The sequence below is a fragment of the Balaenoptera musculus genome, chromosome X, assembly GCF_009873245.2.
Source record: "Balaenoptera musculus isolate JJ_BM4_2016_0621 chromosome X, mBalMus1.pri.v3, whole genome shotgun sequence".
In the NCBI taxonomy this organism is placed as follows: Eukaryota; Metazoa; Chordata; class Mammalia; order Artiodactyla; family Balaenopteridae; genus Balaenoptera; species Balaenoptera musculus.
This window is the reverse complement of record NC_045806.1, coordinates 103,893,166-103,916,053: the sequence shown is the minus strand read 5'-3', so window position 1 is coordinate 103,916,053 and position 22,888 is coordinate 103,893,166. Positions and strand designations below refer to the sequence as shown.

The 22,888-nt window shown below is 34.7% G+C and overlaps 1 protein-coding gene across 5 annotated transcripts in view; it reads right to left on the bottom strand.

The window, feature by feature from the left end:
• Positions 1-1,364: 1,364 nt before the first annotated feature.
• Positions 1,365-22,888, bottom strand: part of STAG2 (stromal antigen 2) — a 117,228-nt gene continuing 95,704 nt past the window's right edge. For 4 of the 5 annotated variants that reach the window (XM_036839372.1, XM_036839373.1, XM_036839374.1 and 1 more), the window contains 8 exons: positions 21,126-21,274; positions 19,379-19,507; positions 15,519-15,742; positions 12,580-12,769; positions 12,379-12,489; positions 8,821-8,947; positions 7,758-7,835; positions 1,365-3,296 (listed from right to left, as the gene is read on the bottom strand). In XM_036839372.1, the coding sequence (XP_036695267.1) occupies positions 3,273-3,296; positions 7,758-7,835; positions 8,821-8,947; positions 12,379-12,489; positions 12,580-12,769; positions 15,519-15,742; positions 19,379-19,507; positions 21,126-21,274 (1,032 nt within the window). In that variant the 3' untranslated portion in view covers positions 1,365-3,272. The remainder of the gene's footprint in view (positions 3,297-7,757; positions 7,836-8,820; positions 8,948-12,378; positions 12,490-12,579; positions 12,770-15,518; positions 15,743-19,378; positions 19,508-21,125; positions 21,275-22,888) is intronic. The other variant, XM_036839376.1, reaches the window with a different exon arrangement.

Genomic DNA, 22,888 nt, shown 5'->3' with positions numbered 1-22,888 from the left:
GCCAACCGCATCACCTACTAGCCATATAACCTTGCCCAAGGTGTTTTAACTTTTTTGTGCTTCATTTTCCTCACTGCCTCCTGATTAAAAAAAAAAAAAAGTCGAGGGGAGGGACAGGGGTGGTGTAGGGGAGGGGGGATGATAATAACATGTTTCACCTGTTGTCATGAGCCTTATTAGTAAGTTACTGCATGTAAACCAAACAGTGCCCAGCTTTTAGCTGTCATTTAGTATGTTCAGTTCCACATCACCAATGGCAGAAGACCGGGCTTATAATATCTACAAAGTAGCCTAAACGACCAGTGTGCCAGTGTTACATTGATATAAATCATTTTTTAAGAGTACAATGCAGGGTGGTGACTATAGTTAATAATACTGTATTGTATATGTGAATGTTGCTAAGAGAGTAGATCTTAAATGTTCTCACCATATACACAAAAAATGGTAATTATATGAGGTGGTAGATGTGTTAACTAATCTTTGTGGTAATAATTTCACAATATATGCATGTATCAAATATTCACGTTGTACACTTTGAACTTACACAATGTTATATGTTAATTACATTTCAATAAAGCTGGGGAAAAAATGGGGAAAAAAAAAGGGTACAATGCAGGGAACTCCCTGGCGGTCCAGTGGTTAGGACTCGGTGCTTTCACTGCCATGGTCTGGGTTCAATCCCTGGCCAGGGAACTAAGACCCCACAAGCTGCGTGGCACGGCCAAAAATTTTTTAAAATATTAAAAAAATTAAAGAGTACAATGCAAATCTTAACACTTTGAAGACTAAGAGTTTTCAATAAGAATTCAATTAGTAAATTCTTTTTCAATTATGGGCTTTCACTCACCTCCAAGCATCAGTCCCTTATCTAAGGGAGGTTTTACACACACACAAACTCTTTCTCTCTCTCACTCTCTAGCTCAGCACACCCTGCTGGTTTCCTTCCTAGCACTTATTACAAGTTTAATTATTTTATTTGATTCTTTCCTTATTTGTTTGCCACACTAGATCTATGAGGGAGGGGCCCTGTCTATCTTGTTCACTACTAGATCTCTAACACATGCCTTAGCATATACCGGGCATACTCAAATGTATCCTGGATGAACAATGCAGATATTTTAAAGAGCGTTTAACTCATACCAGATAAAAATTAAAGTAATAATGGTCACAGGTTTCTATTTTAAAGTAATAACCCAATTAGGGATTTAGTCTCATTTAAAAAAACATACGATTTATTAAAAATATAAAATGGCAATGCTTTCTATAAATTATTCCCACCCAAACATGTTAAAAGATATGATAACAGGTACACTTCCTAAACCATTTATAGCCACCCTCCTCCTTCAATTACAAAAGATAAAACATACAACATACTGTAGGTTTATTTTTATTCAAAAAGTTACTGTCTCAAGACATAAATACAAATCAGAAAACAGTACAATTAGGACAATAGAATGTGGAGGACAACAGGTTAGAGTAATATATAAAACATTTTTAGCTGGTTGAAAACAAAGCTGTAAGAACTGCTTTCACAAAGAAGTACTCCTTTCAAGAGTGAGAAAAAAAATCAACTTAGGTTTAAAATCATATATACAGTCCTCTCAGCAGTTCTAGTAAATGCAGTGGTGTGAAAAACAACATAGGCAATACTTTTTTGCACATAACAATATTTGTTGATGGAAAATCTGTTAGACAAGTCTGATTTCATTTGTTATTAACCATGATTTAATAAAATAATTGTATTTTATCATGATCTTTAGCTAACCTATGGTTTTTGGCTACCACAGCCCAATGCTTGTTGATTTCTGACTCTAAGAACTGGAAGCCTTTTGGTATTCACCCATCTGAAGATATTCTTGTATTGCAAGCATATTAAGGCATGGAATGATTAAAATAATATACCTCAAGAACTGAGAGACGACTGACAAAAGATAGATACACATGTAATATAAGTTAATATTTTGTTTTAAACGATGTCTAGCTGCCTAAGCCTCGCAAAATGAGTTGATGTCAAAATGGCAAGTAGCCACTTTCTGTTTTAAACTAATTTGTGAAAGGACATAAAATGAAGTTTAAAGCTTAGCTTTCAAAGAATATTATGGGTTATGAATTCTATTATCCCATCTAATTTACATACAGAGGAAATGTACTGTAACCTGTTAGAAGTATCTTTAACCTGAAGACTGCTTGCAAAGACAGATAGATAAAACAATATAAAATACAAATTTAAAAATCATTTTAAAGCATGAACACTCATGCTTTTCTATTTTTAAACATTGTTAAACTTTCAATATATTTCTGAAACCTCATAATTTTAAGTTGGAATTTAAAAGTAAGAAAAAACTAAACAAACTGCGCAATTATAAAATCAGCACCAATTTATATATATATATAATTTTATTTAAAATTTAGATCCCTATTCCCACACTCTAATAAGCTGTATAATTTTTGTTTAGAATTTTTCTGCAAACATACTACAATAAGCTTCTTTTATTTGGAGACAAAATACAGTGGCACTACTGGAAGGAATATCACAACATTACATTTTTATCTTAAAGGACAAGCAAACTTTCAGGGTTGATAATGGGATAAGCATGTTTGAGACTGGTTACCTTCTGGCAGTTCACTGCATCTGGGTATTTCTGAAAAGTATAGAGAAGCTCTTGGATTTTAAAAATATCTTAAAATACATTTTAGATGAAAAAATTGTAAAAGTTCTGCTTATAAGTTTACTTTTCTCCACAATTACAATATTTTAAAAGAAAGCTTTGTTGATTGATGTTTCAAGCATTTAAATTTAGAATGCTAAAAACAATTCTATCCTATAATTTCAGGGTAGGGGAATAAATTCATCCTTAACTTTGTTTCTTGGATGTAAACAGAAATCCAGCAGAGGTCATCATTACTTAGTACACCCAGTAAATAAATGTGAGAGGATTCATGTCTGTACCAAATGCCTCTTCAGATTGTTATATTTTCTTTAAAAAAAGCATGAAATAATTGATTCAAAAGCCAACTAACAGCGCATAAATAAAATATTTACTTTCTAAGAAAAACTGTAGCTTATCATCAAATTGTTTACTTGTCCTTTACTTTTTTCAGGCAAACAAAACTGCCCCTCAAATGCACTTGATCTTGGTAAGTATAAGCACGTCATATTCTCCTTAGAGAAAAATCTGTACAGAATTTCACTGTATCTACCACACTTTATTTTAAAATTTCCTCTTCCACTTAGAAAATGACTTCACCACAGATTTAATTGTGTACTGGTATTAAAACATTGACACCCCAAGAACCTAATGAGAGAGAGGAAAAAAAATCTTGTTAAAATTGTCATTCATTTCTTTGTAAAATATATTACATTGATACTTGGTAATATTAAGTTTAATAACATGCTAAAAATCACTTTGAAAAATTCCCCTCTCCTCAGATATATAATTCTAAAATTGTAATTACCATTAACATATAATGAAATAACATCAGGCCTAATCACAATGCTACTTACCTCACGAATATAACTAAAAGCAAAGATCATGTCTCATTTATATGTTTATACACACCCCTAATGCCTAGATAATGCCCTGAACATAGGCACCCGACATCTGTTGAATGAACAAATGAATGTGCTTCTTGACATACACTTCTGGCACAAGATGTATGGCAAACTCAGTCATTTGCACTGTGAAGTGGTTATAGTTTTTAAAAAGGCATTTGAACATGCAGACCAAAAACATCCTAAAACAATATAAATATGTAGAAAACAGGAAGCTTTCTGAGTGAATGAACAGGACTACAAATTTTAAGAAATCAAATAAGTAAGGTAAAATCTGAGCAAACAAAGTTATATTGATGCTTTTCATTACATTTCAGTTGGGAAAAGAATGTTAAGTAAAATCTAATAATTACTTGTCACTAACTTAAAAAAGTAAAAGCAGGTAATAAATGGAGCAACTCCCTCTCGTTCATTAAATAAGATATAACCTTCAGTTGTATATACTAAAAGTTAGGCTCTTCAATTAAAATTCCAGCACTTACTATGACAATTAAGTAATATTTTAAAATACTATAATAAACTAGTATAAAACTGATATTAAAGTCAGAGGTAATGAGCTAAGACTGAGATTACGAAGGGCTATTACTTGTAAATTATTAAACCTCACTTTAACAAAAGTCATAGAACTCATGAATTGTTCTGATCTGAATTGAAGGAATTGTGTATTTTCAGACCAGAAAACAAATATCTATCTCATTGCAGGCTCATTGTAGTAAATTATCAAGTAAAGTGTTTGGAATCCCCAGTAATGAAAGCAATAGAGAATTAATGTACCCCATTTCTTACCTGTCATCCACCAAAACCACCACCACTACTCACCCCTTGCCCGCCCCCACCCAAGTTTCAGGGTTCTCCTTTTTTGGTTAGAGTCAGAATTTGGGTGATTAGAATGTTTCCACCAAAGAGGCCTAGGTGATACGTGATGTTTAAAGATCCCTTCTAGCCATAACTCTGTGACTCTGGGTAAAGGAAGATCTAATGGTGAATGAAAGGATAAAATCTTAATTAGCAATTTTAGTGTAGAGTGTGGCATGAAGATGAACTCAAGTTCTTTCCAAACCAAGTGCCTACCTAGAAATGGCCTAAACAGGTTTTTTTTTGTTTTCTCCTGTGTTTGTACAGACTAGGTTATAAGTAGATTCTTCTATTAGAACAGTTAAATTAGCTCAATTATACCAAACCCTTCTTTTACCAATTTTATACTACAGATAATTCTAATAAGTGTCTCAACACAGAAGAATGATATTAGTGATACTTATTCTCTTTCTGTGCTAACATAAGCTACACCTGTTTCTGGTGTTAACATTAATAACCACTTAATCATATACTTTAAAAGTACCAATAGCAAGCTTTGGTGTGTTGAGACAATACTGGCCCACTAGTAGCAGAAAGCAACCACTGGCACAATGGGATAAACCAATGGTGACACTGTTTCCAAATATGAAACTAAATAAATCATAAATCTAGAATGTTGTATATATGCAACCCCAAACTGATCTGCTCAGAGTTTTCATATTACCACTTCTGAATTACATGGATAACATGTTACAAAAAACACATTTAGGATTTATTTAGTATCTATACTAGGATGCTAGTATCTATAGTAAGATGCTTTGGGTTACTTCACTTAAAATTAGAGAATCTTAGAACTGAGTATAAAAGGATTTAAAGTCCCAATTTTACTATTGTTTTGATGACTCATTTATCATAGGCTTGAGTAAAAACAGACGTAAGCTATTGTAGAAAAGCAAATGCAGATTTTTACATTTAAAAATTTCTATTATTCCACTTCTTAAGTGATTGTTGAGATAATGAGGTAAAGTTTAATGTATACTTTAAAACAAACTAGTATTAACTTAAATATTTATACATGGTCAAAGACAGCTAAAGATACCTGCACTTTTAAAGATATTGAGCACTCAGTTATGTGACTGCTGCCATCATGTGGTAATACTATAAAACTACAGGTACAGACGCATGTGCTCATTTTCCCAATTTTCGGAGAAGCAGCAAAACTATCCTCTTAGTTATAACATATTCAATAAACACAAGAATGCCAAAATTTTTCTATAAATAACAAATAATTATTAGGTCCCTATCTTTGGCCTCACTCAGATTATAGTTTTCCCTAAATGTTAAATGTCAAAAATATACACACATTTACATTGCTGTTCAACAACTGTAGTAACCAGAAGTGAAGAGCACCTTTTTGCAAATCTAGTAAGAGACTAAGGAAACAAATGCCTACAGTTTTCCTGACTTTAGATGAACACATGAAAAAATAAGGAGATCTCTGCCCACATCAATTTTGACTACAGTTAATCATTCCAATTTCTAAAATATTTTTCTTGGTATTTCTTCCACAGTAGAGGCAGCATGAGATTTTTAAATCAAAAGGAAATCAGGTCAAATTACTACTCTGACACTAAAGTTGTATAACTCTGAGCAAGTCACTGAACCACCTCTTCAGTCCAATTTTCTTGAGTGTAAAAGTGGGATCCCACCACCTTTCTTACAAGGTTGCTGATTAGATCAAACTAAATCATGCCTAGCATAGTGTCAGGCACAAAAGTTTTCAAATACTAGCTTCCATCCCTTTTCACCTCAAAGTGATAGTACAGCTGGACTAGAATACAAACCCCTTGAGAGCAGGGGGAGCATCTTATTCATTTTAGTACCAATTTCCAACTCGATAAACTGCGGAATTAATGCATTTCATCATATCTGCTTGAAAAGATCCTCTTTTATTCCTCATCACAATCACTACCTAAATGTTTTATTTAACGAACTGGAAGATACATACTGCTAGATTATAAGGGAAACCACATACTTCAATAGGCACTTAAACTACAGACTTAAGGGTAGGCCTAGGTCACCTAGGTTACTCAAATTACGGTCTTGTTAGAGATGCAGAATGTCAGGCCACACTTCGGACCTACTAAAGCAGAACCTACATTTTAATAAGATCTCCAGATGATTCATATGCACCTTAGAGATTGAGAAACACTGGTTTAAAGGATCCCAAGGTGGCTTGTCCAAAGATTTCTATACCCGCTGATCTATGAAATATTTGTCTTTTAGCTCAAATAGCTGGCCTTATTAATATAAATATGTTAGCATGAGTTAGTTTGTCAAAATTCTTCCAAGAGCTATCTGAAAGCAGATATGAGGCAAGAAGAGGGCAAGGAGAGAATGGCAGAGATAGGGGCACAGAAGGCAGGCCTCAGAGGATGATACAACAGTCACGTGAGGCAGGAGGTGTTAGAAAGAAGGAGCATAAATGGGTAGACACTGAAAAGTGAGATAGAAGGGCACTTAACCGATTTATTAATTTGACAAATAAAACTAAACACCTACTAAGCTAGGCAAAACTCAAAATGAATAAAATCTTCACTGCCTGGAGTTCAGTCTATTGAGTGAAGTGTAATATCTTATTTCACTACACCAATCTGGTAGTTATCAAAATAGAAGTATATACAAAGTGTTATGGGAACTGAGAATAAAGTATCTATCTAAAAAGGTTAGGAAAAACTCCGCAGGTAATGTCCAAACTGACTACTGAAGAAAGAATTCACTACGAGGAAGAGGAAAGGGGCAATTCTGACAGAGAGAAAAGCTTTTACAAGGTCATGGAGTCATGAAAGAGCATAGCGTGTCTGAGAGAAACTATAAGATTTGAACCAAGGCATTCTCAGGGAGAACATGGTAAAAGGGACTGATAGAAGAAACAGAATTGACAATACCTAGCAATAACCAATTATCTCAATCCCCTTATCTTTATTACCAAAGCCTCTGTTCAAGTTCTATTTTTCACCATGCCTTCATATTATGATTATGACTATTATGATTATTTTTCTTCTCATTCATCCTATCCAAGGAAATCTTTCTGAAACACAATTCTGATCATGCCGCTCCCTCATTCAAAATCCTTCAATACGTAACTCAAGCCTACAGGAAAAGTCCAAATTCCTTAACATATCACGTCCCAGTTGGCCAGGGATTCAAAGGCACTTTGAATCTGTTACCACCACTGCATAACCCCTCCCCAACCCTACCCTGAAATCCTTCCTGCCTGCCTCTTTTCCTCCTGTCCAGTTGTTTTTATCCATTCTCAATGTATTGTCCCAGCTCTTCAACCTCAGACTTAGGGACTGCCTATTACTTTTGATTTTATAATCTTGAGGCATATTTAAATTAAACCTACTGATTCATCCATAATTGAAGCTGGATCAAAGAAATCAGGCTTAAGTTCTGTTCTCTCTCGTCTGTTCTTTGATGGTGGCTAAGGGAGAAAAAAGGAAGTTAGTTGACAATTGTCATATCTATAATAAGCCAAACAGTAACTGAAAATATTGAAATTATCATTAAGTGTTCACATGGTCCATGTAATTGCAATTGTACCCTACAATATTTCAAATTCTATATATTCAAACTACAGACTGTTTAAACATGCAAAACCAATTCATTCATGGAAAATTATTCTTAAAGATGAAAACTGGAAAACCAATTTTTTTGTTTTACTTTAAAAATGTCTCTCTCAACTTTCCTTTCAAGATACCGAATTACGCTATTCTGAAGAGAAGCCATATTTAATTATTTCTTCCCTTTAAGGAGAATACACCAAGGTATACTGAGAAATGGAATCAGAAGACCTGGCTTATAATGAATCTCAGCTTTACTGCTTACTAGTTTTGTCTCCTTGGATAGGCTGTCTAAGCTTCAATATCCTCAATGCTTTCAACCTACCTCACAAAGCTGAATGAGCTGTGTGGCAAAATGAAATATGTACAAGCATTCTGTATACAATAAAGCCCTAATTGTATATACGATGTAATTATCAAAGAATATACCCTCATATATATTAAATTTCCAAGTTTAAGTATTTTACTTTATTATCTGATATGGAAGTTGATCTCAATAACAGGGTAGATCATATTAACAATGCATTATTCTGATAATGGTAAAAAGATGGCAAATTATAAGGTGATATTATACTTAGTATACTATTAAGCAAAAAAAATCCTTTAAATCTATGTATTCCTAAATTAATCTGAAAGTTCATCATCTTAAATTAGGTCCTAACACCCCCCACTAACCTCACCCTCTTCCTCAATCCCTTCTCACGTATCTAAACTCCTGGCAACTATTTTATTTAAGAATTTTGCAAAACTTACTTTTCATAGCAAGTATTTCTCTCCTCTAGTAAATATCCAACTTAATTTCCAAAAAATCTAAATAGAAAATCCTACAGAATCATTGTATCTTACCAAGTCTATATCCATGGTGTCGAAATCCATCCCCTCATTAAGATCTTCAATCCTCCCTTCTGAGGACATCATAACATCTTCAACAATTGGCTCCTCATCATCTTCCATTAGGCTTGTACCACGCCGACTAGAGAAATACAAAACAAGGTCAAGATCTGAACCAAAGTTGTGACTATTAATATATTGGCAGCAACTATGTGGCTCTGTCTATTCAAGTGTAATGGAAAATGATGGAATTAAAGGTCAGGGAAAATGATTAGGCATTGATCATGTCATCAATGATGTCAAAACCCCAATGTTCACTTGTCTAAAAATGCTAAGGAGTTATGTTTTTTCGATATTACTTCAATATATTTAGCTTGATAGTTCTGATATCCCATTTAGAAGCTCAATGAGAATTTCCCACATGGGAACAGACAAGATACCTCAAATCCTTTCTGAAAGTAGGCAGGGTACAAATTAATAAACAAGTATAAAACAGAGACCAAAGAAATGGCATTTTCAGAATACATATATTTTCATGAACATATAATGTTAATTTTACCCATCACTCACTCACTCACTCAGTACCTAAAATGTACCAGGCACTCACTCACTCATTCACACAGTGCCTACTATGTGCCAGGCTTCTACTGTGTCCTATGGATGCAAAATAAAAGATGAATAAGACATGGTTCCTGCCCTCAAGGAGCTCACAGTCTACTCTGGGAAACAGAGATAATTAATTATGACAAAGTGTGATAAATATTTCAAGAGAAATATGCCTCTAGTGTTATAAAGATATACTGAAAGAAGAGATTAATTCTCCTTCAGGAAGAAATGAGCAACATTTATGCTGAAACTTGCATTCTGTATCCTATAAAACTCAAAACTGAGACATATATAGAAAAGTAAAATAAAAATTAAGACCAAAAATTCTGTTATCACATTATTAAAAGGAAAAAACTCAAATTTCAAGTTCACAAATTAGCCCAGATCAGCATAAAAGAGTCAACATAATAGTGAAATTGAGGGTGACTTCTTATTCCCCAGTTTGGCTAACATTTCCTTCTTTTCTCACTCATTTAAAGATTCCACCTCAAAAATCAATTATTTATTGAATGCTTGCTTACAATTTACACGATACCATGTTGAGTCTTAAAAGATAAAGATAGCAAGACGTGATGTCTAGTCCAAACTACCTGGACAAATATGTTGACAATGGTCCCTATTTCCCAAGAGTTCTGGATAGTAAGTGACAATTTTACTATATTTGGTGGAGGCAACTGTGAAGGGGATATGTGTGCTTTGGGGACCATATATTATAGAAAAACAGAAATTCATTCAGCACTTCATTTGAAGTATAAGAAAGATATATGTGATACAAACTATGAGAGAGAGAGAGAGAGAGAGAGGGAGGGAGGGAGAATTTGGAAGTGTTTTCAGTTATAGGGCAGATACCATTACAGAACAATTGTTGTAAAACAAAAATATTTTAAAGTCTCAGGCAATAGAACACTTATGGTACAACAACCAAAAGGATCTTCTGGTAATAATTATTTAACTGGGATAATTTCTTAGTCACCTGAGGAAGTTTATCTCTAAGAAGAATTAAAACTAACTACAAACATTGTATCTATATGAGACGATGGATGTTCACTAAACTTATTGTGGTCATCATTTCAGGATGTATGTAAGTTACATCATTATGCTGTGCATCTTAAACTTATACAGTGCTGTATGTCAATTTTATCTCCATAAAACTTGAAGAAAAAAAGTTAATCCATCAATCTACAAACAAAAGAATAATGATAAATGGTACTGAGTAATGAGATGCTGTGGAAGATCTTGGGCACCAGTGGGAAAGTTTTCAGGGGAGACATTAAGGACCAAATGATTGCATGGCAGAATTCTGAAGTGTTTGGACTGGTGACTGGTCAGAAGCTAAGAAATCACTTGTTGAATTCAGCGTGAAATAAGAACATATATTAAAGGGAATGTGGCTATAGAAACAGAATAGGGGACAGAATCAAGGGATAGTATAGAGAATGAACATGTTAGACATACTCGGATCAGAATCTATAGATGTGATAAAGTATACCTTGTCTGTAGAGGTTCTTAACACCACTACAGGTAACTAAAGTGAATTTAAATAGACTACCACTCATGTGGTAAATGATCATTTCTTAAGAAATATAGGTAAAATTCTCATCATTCAAAAACCAATAAAATGAAACAAAATATAAATTTAAAAGAGAAGGTAACAATTATTATCTCCCAGCATTAAAACATATACCACATTATGTTACAAATACAAAGCTTTCAAACTAAAAAACTTAATCAGAATCATCAGATCTTCCCCCTTTGTACCAGTCATCTAAAGACTGCTTATATGCCATTTCTTTTGGAGCCAAAGCTAATAAAGATTTATAAAACTCTCATACAGATTCCAGTAAAAACAAAGTATTTGAAAATTAAACTACAATTTTTTTTTAGCATTGGACATTTACTCATTCAATGAACATTTACTTAGTACTTTTTAATGTGCTGAGCACTAACAGGAAACGAAAGTAGTCCCTATTAAGTGGTACAAACTATTATGTATAAAATAAGCTACAAGGATATATTGTACAACACAGGGAAATGCCAATATTTTATAATAACTATAAATGGAGTATAACCTTAAAACCTGTGAATCACTAAATTGTACACCTGTAACTTATATAATATTGTACATCAACTATACTTCAATTAAAAAAAGAGAAAGAAAGAAAGAGGTCCCTGCCCTTAAGGAGCTCACAGTCTAGAGAAAGGGACAAATTCATAAACAAATTACAATACAATGTGGTAAGTGCTATAAGAAATAGGAGTATACATAGTGTTATGGGAACATAGATGACACCACAGCTTCACATAAGGTGACACCTGAGCTTGTTCTTTTATGATGATTTTACCAGTTGCCAGGGAATAGGATATGATACTAAAATGTAGGCAGGGGCCATATTTAGAAAGATCTTGCATGCCATGAGCTAAGGAGTTTGAACTGTATCTTGCAGGCAATGGGGATCCATGGAAAGGTTTTAAGGAAAAGAGTTACATTATCAGATTTTTATTCTAGAACAGCAATTCTTGATGGCAGTGTGAATGATGGAGTGGTGGTGAGGGGAGTGAGGGAAGGGGTTGGTGAGAGGATAAATGGGAGATTTGAGGGAAGAAAACGAGTTAGAAAGCTAATATAATAGTTCAGGTGAGAGATGAGGGCCTGAACTAAGGTAGGGATCAATTAAGATGCAACAAAACTGAATTTTTAGCTATAGTTCTGTGTACCAAAATAAACAAGGATTCATATTTAAACTTTTCCAACAGATCAACCTACGATCAGTCCTTTAGCTAACTAGTTAATATTTAACTTTAAAAGTTTTTTTTTTCTGTTGGAAAGACCAATTTTTAGTTCCTTGATTATTTCAGCTTAGTTACTCTAGAGAGTTTGCTGAAATTTTTAGATAAGGCACACATTAAAATATGTTAAAATGAATTAGTGAACTTCCTGTACTCAGACAATAAGGCACTCTCACTTACATGGCATGCTGAAGATTAGTTCGCAGTTTAACATAGCTCATTGCTGCTCTCTCCTGCTGTTGCCTTGCTTCCTCTTGTTGTCTTTGAGCTAACATCCATGTTACCTGCGTGCTTCAAGGAGAATTTTATTCTTCTTTTAACTTAACTTTTTTCTATGTAATTAATAAAGTTATAGTACAGAAAATGATCAAATGTACTTACTTATAATCAAGAGGAGTTTGATGATGTTCAGTCTGCATTGGATAGACACTCATGAAACTGTCCTCAGGTCGTAATCTTTTAGGCTCTCTCATAATTGTTGAGGTGAGTTGTGGTGTCTGCATCATAACTGGGGTGTGCAGTGTTTGTTCTCTGCTTAGCCACATACTGTCACTACTACTGCTTTCTTCAGCTGAGAAAGAAAATTAACAGCAATGAAGTTCAGTCACTAATTTTGATTAACCAAGTGTCTGATACAATGTGCTCAGGTCAAAAAACATCTGTTTGCTTTCCACATGCTAGAGCTTGGAACAGAAGGATACAAAGGTATGTAAGGTGCAGTCCCTGCCATGCCTTTACAGCCTAGATGTGGAAAAAGAAAACACAGGCAATTATAACACAGTGTGGTAAGTGCTAAAAGAGAGGGAAGCACAGGTAGAATGGGAACAATGAGAGGGATCAGAGCCAGCTACCCAGAAGTTACTTCTGACTAGAGTAGATACTGTGTGGACTGTGAAGTCTCCTAGGCAGGGGGAAGGACATAAGCAAAAGCACCGAGGCATGAAACAACAATGACTGAACCATACTAATTTGCTGATATTCAGCAATTTTTGACCTGCAAAAATGGTAATTTCATATGGTTCAAACTAAGAGTTTAGTACTCCTGGAGTAGACAGCAAAAGGTAAGGCTGAATAAAGAGACAGGTATCAATTTATGCAAAGTCTTATAAGCTGTGCTAAGGTGACAGGAACTACTGCTGAAGGTTTTACGGGAAGCAATGTGGTGAGTTACATGTTTTAGACAAAGTATGTAGTGGTAGTGTGGAGGGTGGACTTAAGACTATAAAGACTAGTAAGCAAACAGGCCACTTAGGAGGTTAACTGTGTAGACCAGGTGAGTTAGAGGTTCAGAACGTTTTAAAATTTATAGTGGCATGCAGGGAATACATCTTTTAATTCGATAACTTTTCTATTTAAAAAAAGGAAATTTTGGGCTTCCCTGGTGGCGCAATGGTTGAGAATCTGCCTGCCAATGCAGGGGACACGGGTTCGAGCCCTGGTCTGGGAAGATCACACATGCCGCGGAGCAACCAGGCTCGTGAGCCACAACTACTGAGCCTGCGCGTCTGGAGCCTGTGCTCCGCAAGAAGAGAGGCCGCGATAGCGAGTGGCCCCCACTTGCCACAACTAGAGAAAGCCCTAGCACAGAAACGAAGACCCAACACAGCCAAAAATAAAAATAAATAAATAAATTTTAAAAACAAAAACAAACAAACAAACAAAAAACTCCTTTAAAAAAAGGAAATTTTATTTTAACTTGCTATCAAGCCCTAACTATTTTAACTGGTCAGGGACACTGTAAGAGATATTTCTCCACAGACTGGGATGTTGGGACTATATGACCAATCAAGTCCAAATCTAAGTTACAAGTTTAAGTTACAAGTTACAAGTTTACGCATTTATATTATTGGACAAAAAGTACTAAAACCATTAATCCATGTGGCAATTTAACAATATGGCCCCTAAAAAAATAAATAAAATTAAAATATGGCCCCCAAATCTTTGACACTCCTCACATTAACAGGTGGGGGATGATGTCCCATTCCCTTGAATCTGTGCCCTGTGATTGCTTGGTCCATAGAATATGATGGAAGTTATGCTATGCCAATTCCTGGCCTTAAGAAAATGGCAGCTTCCAGAGTTCTTGTCTCTTGAGACAGTTGCTCTTGGAGCCCAGTCACATGCTGTGAGGAAGCCAAATAGCCACATGGAAAGGACATGTTTAAGGTGGTCCTGGCAGACAATCCCGCTGAGGTCCCAGCTGACAGCCAGTATCAGATACATCTGTAAATGCAGATGCCTCCGTATGATTCCAGTCACCAGCCTTTGAGTATTCCTAGTGGAAGCACCAGACATCATGTCCCTGCTATGTCGTAAGTTTTGGGGGTAGTTTGTTACTCAGGAATAACAGCTGGAGCAAATTTTGGCAACTATGCTAATTTGTTTAAAGTTTCCTAAGGAGAGGAAAAAAGTTCCCAGACCCATTGTGAACCAACCCTGGAGTACTAAGAGTCCAAGAGATTCAAGTGTCATAATGTATTCTTAACCCTAAGATTATAGACAGCAACTTGTATTTCTATCAAGTTCTTTATGATTAATGCTCTTCTTCACAGAAATTCAAAAGTTGGGACCTCTCTGAATCTGTTACACCACTTAAACTAGATGATTTGATCTCTTAGGTAATGATTAGCTCTAAAATATTGAGTCCATATCCCTATACATAGAGTATAGTGCAGTGATTTAAAAGCAGGTGCTCTAGGGCTTCCCTGGTGGCGCAGTGGTTGAGAATCTGCCTGCCAATGCAGGGGACACGGGTTCGAGCCCTGGTCTGGGAGGATCCCGCGTGCCGCGGAGTGGCTGGGCCCGTGAGCCACAATTGCTGAGCCTGCGCGTCTGGAGCCTGTGCTCCGCAACGAGAGGCCGCGATGGTGAGAGGCCCGCGCACCGCGATGAAGAGTGGCCCCCGCTTGCCGCAGCTAGAGAGGACCCTCGCACAGAGATGGAGACCCAGCACAGCCATAAATAAATAAATAAAATAAAATAAAATTAAAAAAAAAAAAGCAGGTGCTCTAGAGTGAGACTGCCTGGCTCTGCTACTTAATATCGGTGTGACCTTAGGGAAAAGTTACTTAACTTCTCTGTACCAGCTTTCACATTTGAAAAATGAGTATGTACCTAAAGAGTTGTAAGAACTGCATTTATGTATGTAAAATGCTTAGAACAGTACATGTACACATAATTGGAGGACACATTGTTCAAGATATTATTTAACAACACATATCTCAAATTTAAAAATAAGGTGACCCTTAATGACAATTCAGTCATTAAGGTTTACGGTAATCATAAAGGACAAATATAAAGAGAATAAACTATATTCTTACTGAGTGCAAGCTGCATGCCTTCAACCACTTTCCGTTTTCCTGTAGATGGCTTTGATTTTTTACTCCGCACAGTTGACCCCCGACTGCTGATTCCACTAATGACTGACATGGTGTCATCATCACCACCAGCTAGCAAAGAATTTCGGTATGACATCAGTGGAAGCCACACATCTTCTCTTCGGAGTGACATCTGAAAGGTCATGAACTTTTCCAAGTAAACATACCTTAAAAAGGAGTAGAAACCATTAGCTTTGATACATTAAATTGACATAGCTTTTTTTTTCCTTTTTGTTTATTCCTATAGGCTCACACACTATAATGGAACATACAATGATTTAATGAGAGCTAAATAAAAAGTAAATTAGAATGAAAATAATGGTTGATGGGTCTACATTTCCTCAAAGCATACAGTAACAACTGAAGGATTATTAGTGTTCTCTTTCTCGAGACGTCTCTGTTCTATCCTAACTTTTACAAGTCCTCTGTTAGAAGAACAAACCTGAGTCATATTTCTGGAAAGAGAATTGGATTTAAAAATTACACAACTTGGGTTCTAGTCCCAGTTCTACCAACCCCTAGCTGTGTGAGCACAGGCATATTACTTCACTACTCAATCTAAGACTCATCAGTACATTGATGAACAATTTTGTCTCTATCAAGATTCTCACATTAAATGAAATAATTCATAGCATTTCAGCTTATTACTTGTTGAGCATCTACGTCCCAGGCAATGGGGATAGATACAAAGGTCAATCAGATATGGTCCCTACCTGCACAATATTTTCAGCCTGATGGAAGTCATACATCTACCCTTGGATTCAAGTATCACAAGGATTTTATGACTTATATATAATATAGCAATCAAAAATCAACTAACATTTGTGTGACTACTGTGTGCTAGGCATTTTCCTCTTGGGTTCTTTAACTTTACTCTTACAGTCTTGTGAGGGAGACATTCTCCCCATTTGACAGATAAGGAGAGAAAGGATAAGAAAAGTTAAGTAATATATCCATGGTCATAAAAATGAGAAAGCAGTATAACCATGATTCAAATCCCAGGCTTTTGACACTAAGAGTTCAGTGCTTTATTGTGTAAATTATGCTTCACACAAGTTTCATCAACTAACTGTAAAGTGCAAACCAAATTTTGCTGTCATAATAATGGCTAATTCGAATCAATTCAGAATTACCAGTTTTGAACACCATAAGAGAAAGGATAGGAGAGATGAGTTACAAACATACTGCTTAGTGTTAGTTGTATATATTGTAAATATATTTCAGCTACACACAGTAGTACAGTACTCATCAAAGTGTGGTCTGGAAGTTGGCTATTAGTCTGAGAACTTACCAGCCTGACACAAGATGTGCAGTCTGAGCCAAAATATACTCACTAGTTGAGAGATTTACAACTATGTATCCACCACAAAGCTTAACAGAACATTCCAGATAAGTAGCCTTCCCTGATGCTATTTCCCTTTGTCCTCTTTCCAGCCACAGAGGTTGCCATTAACCTGAACTTGCTATTTTTTGTCCCCATTTGTAATGTTTTAATACCTACTTGTCTGTAAACATCATAGCACCATTTTGTACTTAGCTTTTTGCACTCAACATTATAATTTTAAAATCTAACCATTTTGGAAGAGTGACGTCAGCTAACACTATGGTGGCAATCATTTTCCAATAATGTAAGTGTATCAAATCAACATGTTGTACACCTCAAACTTACATAGTATTATATGTCAACTATATCTCAATGAAGTCAGAAAAAAAAATTTTTTTAAGATGAACGAGACCTGAGGGTCTAATGTATAACATGGTGGCTACAGTTGATGATACTGTGTACTTAAATAGTACCATATAATTGAAATTTGCTAAAAGAGTAGAGCTTAAGTGTTCTGATCAAAAAAATGGTAAATATGTGAGGTGATAAATATGTTAATTAACTTGATTATGGGAATCCTTCCACAATGTATATGAAATCATCATGTTGTACACTTTAAATATATTACAATTTTATGTGTCAATTACAGCTCAATAAACTTGAAAAAATTTTTTAAGATTTTAAAAGCAGATCAATTGGATTGTGTGAATCTTATTTCAATCCCAATTCAATCAAATAAAAGTCATTGATGACATTTGATACTAGAAATTTGAACAATTAAATGGGTTTTTAATGAAATTAAGGAATTGTGTTTACTTTTTAAAAATCTAACCATTTTGACCACTGTATAGTATTCCATTGTATATTAATCTATTGATACCAATTTTCTAGTTGACAGATGTTTAGTCAGTTTTGAGTTTTTCCCTATTCAAACAATGCAACAGTCAAATACTTTAATAGTTATCCTTCTACACATGTGTAAGAGTTCCCCTAGGGTATCTACCTATGAATGGAATTACTGGATCATGAGGTAGGGAGAATCTTAAACTTTACTAGACATTGCCAAATATCTCCAAAGTGGTCTTGTACCAATTTACTCTGCCACCAGCAATGTATAAAAGCCTCTATTGCTCCACATCCTTGGCAATACTTGGTGTTATCAGACGTCTTAAGTTTTGCTAATATGCTAAGTGAGAAATGTTTGTCTTTATTGTTTTAATTTTTATTTCTCTAATTAATAGTGTCAATGCAATTTTGGGGGGGGGCGGGGGGGCGCACTGCACAGCTTGTGGAACCTTAGTCCCCTGACCAGGGATTGAACCCGGACCCTTGGCACTGAAAGCGTGGCGTCCTAACCACTGGACCACCAGGTAATTCCTCAATGCAATTTTTAACTGGGATAAATTTATATATAATAAAATGCACAGAAATTAACAGTAAAGTTGGATCAGTTTTGCAAATGAATGCAGCCATGTAACCCATACACCTATCAAGATACAGGACATTCCCATGACCCTACAGAGTACCCTGTATCCCTTTTCCCATTCAGTCTCCCCAACCCCAAGAAGTTAACCACTATTGTGATTTCTATCACCGTTTTGTCTGCTTTAGAATTTCATATAATATCTATACAATGTTTTCTTTTTAAAGACTTTTTTGACGTGGACCATTTTTAAAGTCTTTATTGAATTTGTTACAATACTGCTTCTTTTTTATGTTTTGGTTTTTTGGCCGCGAGGCATGTGGGATCTTAGCTCCCCAACCAGGGACTGAACCTGCACCCCCGGCAGTGGAAGGTGAAGTCTTAACCACTGGACCACCAGGAAGTCCCCAAGATCTATACAATCTTTAAAAGCAAAATACTGGTGGGCTTTCAGAAGACATTACCTATGAGTTATTCATATTCTTCTGTCTTTTTCTACCTCAAAGCCCGGGGTTGGGGGGTGGGGGTGGAAGAGATGAAAGAAGATTTTGAGACTTTAATTCCATTTGTTGGGCTCTCTTAGAACGTAAGTCACCATTTTAGAAGACCAAACCATAAAAGTATCCTGTTTAAATGGCCTGTTGAGAACAGGACTTGTAGTTAAAGTACAAAGATAAAAGAGGGGGACTTCTACTTTCCAGTGTAGTCACGGCTCAGGACACAGACTAAGATGCTCCTGATGGATCAGCGATATCTGTTAAATGCTCCTTCCTTAGTTAGGCTGAGCCAAGAACTCAAATAGGAATACACAAAGCATTCCAGTTACACCTCTAAAGCCACAACTACACTGTAAGGGGAACTCACAGAATTAAAATGCAGTATTATGCATAAAACAGGTATAATCCTTAAATTATAAAATTTCTGAAGTATAAAGTTTTTTGTGCATTAATGCAATCCTACAAATCTAATCTAATCTGAGAGGGAAACCGAGTATAACAATTAATCTTTAAGAATTCCAAAACAAAATTAAATAGAGTATTTCTAGCAAATACATACACTGTTCTTTTGTCTTGTCGAAGTAGTTTAGAAGAAAATTCACTGAGAATATCAAGAAATGCCAAATTTAAAGGTGGATGGCTCTCTCCTTGTGGATTAGGCTCTTTAAAAGCAAATTCTATGCCATCTCTGCAACAAAAACAACAACAAAAAAAGACAAATATTTAAAGGACTACAATACAAAATTAAATAACTTAGGGAATTTCTCTATACTTTCATCCCACTACTAAGATGTTTCCCTTGTCATGCATTTAATCTGAGGAATAGAGAGAATAAGGAGGCTATAGTGCGAGAATGAGCAAATATATTTACATTTGATGCCACTTTTACTGTTTGTTTTGGGTTTTATTTTTATTTTTTGGCCGGTGGGGGGGGGGGGAGTGGAGGGCATGCTGCGCCACGTAGCTTGCAGGATCTTAGTTCCCCGACCAGGGACTGAACCCTCGCCCCAGCAGTGAAAGCGCCAAGTCCTAACCACTGGACCGCCAGGGAATTCCCAACTGTTACTTTCTTTAAAACAAAACAGACACACACATACACACACCAGCTGGTCTTTATTTAAAATGTGGTTTGGTATATCTACATTCTCTCCTCAGTTCTCTTTTCCATAGAAAATAACCCAAATCCTTTCACATAATGATCAGTACATTTTCTATATTTTTCAAGACACAAAGGAGATCAACTATAACACACAGGATCAACTTAAAAATAATGACTCAAGACTATCTGTAATGACCCACTGAAGAGTAAAGTTTAAAAATTAAACTCCACTCAGGGCCCACTTTATATTTATTTAACAATAAATACCTCTATTAATCAAGACAACTACCCAACATTATATATATATATGAAGTAAATAATATATTACTTCTCAAAATAATTACTACATGTGTGGTCCTTAAATATTACCTAAAATTCTCATCCAAAGTATTAAAAGGCATAAAAAGAAATTTGAGACTTTTAGAGCAAAGTGAAAAGGAGAGAGTAAATTAAAGTTGAGGAAGGTATAGGACTAACAAAGAGCAGAACAATTTCTGAAGGGAGACATTTAACACTTCATAATTAAGTAAGCAACAGGAATTTTAAAAAGACACAAAACAGAGCTTTCAATGAAACAGAGCCCAAGCCTCTTGATTTCTCCAAAGGCAAGGCTCTTTATCCACAATAAAGACATAAAGGGTATTAATAACCACATGTTGGTTATGTTAGAGCTCTAAAATATACTTAAAAGTATAATTGATCACTAAATTACATGCCTAAAATAAAATCAGATGATTTCCAATTTTGATAAGGCAAAGAAAACATGCAGACAAAATAAAGATTGTGGCTCAAAACAAGAGAAAAGGTCACTACAAAATAGAGAACAGAACCAGAAACAGAAAACTTGAAACAAAGAAATCAAATCTCAAAAAATTATCTACCCAGCAAGAGAGATTATGACAAAAACTGTTAAAAGAGATTCTATAATACCTGATGAATATATGTTGCTTTTCTTCACGTAATTTATAAAGATTTCGTATGGTTTTAATTAAAGCAAAGACTTTTCTATAAAAGGTGTTTTAGTCCCAATTCATGTGTTAACAGAGATAGCACTATAACTGGTTCTTAAGAAAGGAGACATGCCACAGATTTGTAAACAATTAATAAAGCATCAGTTGAACTTGGTTATTCTAAACAAAGAAGCAAGATACAAAAAAAACTTCATGATTAACAAACAGAAGAGCTGAATAAAATATTTGGAAATTACTTGTGTAGCATAGCAATGGCCTCTCTCGTTTTCAACTGATCGAGTCCAAAAGTTAAAGCAAAACGTCGAGCAAGTTCTTTTATGCCGCTGAATGTTGAGGATGACCTATCAAAATTATAGCCATTTTCCTGTATCATTTCATTAAAAAGCTGTTTGGAAAGAAAGAAAGCAAGTTAAAGTTTTTTAATAACTATGGATTATTAACATCTAATTTAAAAATACTACATTTTATATTTAAAATATACTTGATGTTCTATAAATAAGGCATTGTACTTCATTCTAAAACATGGATTTTTAAAAACATGATACAAATGACCAAAATTGTAGCACTTCATATATTCAGACTAGAGGTAGTTATTGACATTAGAAACTCCTTAGATTAGTTATGACAGAATTCTTTTCTGCCGGTATTAACTGGATATTAAAATAGCATATAAAAATATAAAGAAAAAGGAAACCAACTAACAACTATGCTCTTATTGACATTTAAATGATGGATGTTCACATCAAGAACTTTCATCATAAAGCAAAACAAAATACAATCTTTCAACTATCAAGCTGCCAAGATTTTTAACAGATAATGGCTACTACTTAAGAATACAGTGCAATGGGCACTGATCTGCTGGGAACATAAACTGAGATAACCTTTCTTTCTACAGAGCAATCTGGCAATGTGTAGTGAAAGCTTTAGAATTTTCATGCCCTTTGAGTAAGTAATTGTTATTATCAGACTTTATCCAAAAGGAATGATAACAGTAATATTTATACACAATACATAAGTACAAAAATGTTTGTCTTAGTGCTATTTATAATGGCAAGAATTGTAAAAAACCTCAACATCAAACGAGAAGAGATCTTGGTTAAATTATAGTCCCTCTATAAAATGGAATACTACACAGTCATTAAAAATGCAGAGGAAAGTATTTAACGGCATGAAAGTGTTCAGGATTTATTAATAGGAAAACTTCAGGATTTCAAGACAATGCACAATATGATTTTTTATTTTTGTAAAATAAGATTTCATGTAGGCATAAATAAGATTAGGAAGGTAAAAATTAAAACATTGTTAAGTGAAAAAAATTAAGGATAAGTTGTATTTTTTCTAGTTTTCCTATAATATTTTCTAAACTTTCTACAGCAAACAGCTATTATTTTACAGCAAAAGTTACTTAAATGCTGCCTTTAAAACCTTTTAAATTCTATTAATTTTAATAAAGAATATCAAAATATGCAAATGAAATTAAGAACTTTCATATCTAGATCTCTAAAAAGCAAGAAAGTTTATCAAAGTGAAATGGGTTGGGTTATGTTCTGCATGCATTTGGTCTCTACAGACAAAAGTATACAAAGCAAATGATTTTTGCCTAATTAAACATGCCTTGACACTGCCAAAATGAAAATGACTGGTGCATTTTGATTATAAGGTTGATAAATGCTCATTAAAATACATGTGCAAATGTACAAAGAATAAAGTAAAATTCACCTGAAACCTACCAAAGCAAGTTAACCACAGCTAACATTTTGGTGATTATTTTTTCCAAATAGGTACACAGAGATGTGCACAATTTTATAGAGATGCTATACTGCAATCTTTTTTTTATTCTCAAACTATATACTGTAGAGATCTTTACAAATTAATGAATACAGACCTACACCAATTTTAAGCGCTACACAACAGCCACTGCAGAGAAATACTACACAATATATTCATCTAATATCCTATTGACAGGCATTTGGATTATTTTCTAATTTCTTGCTATTAT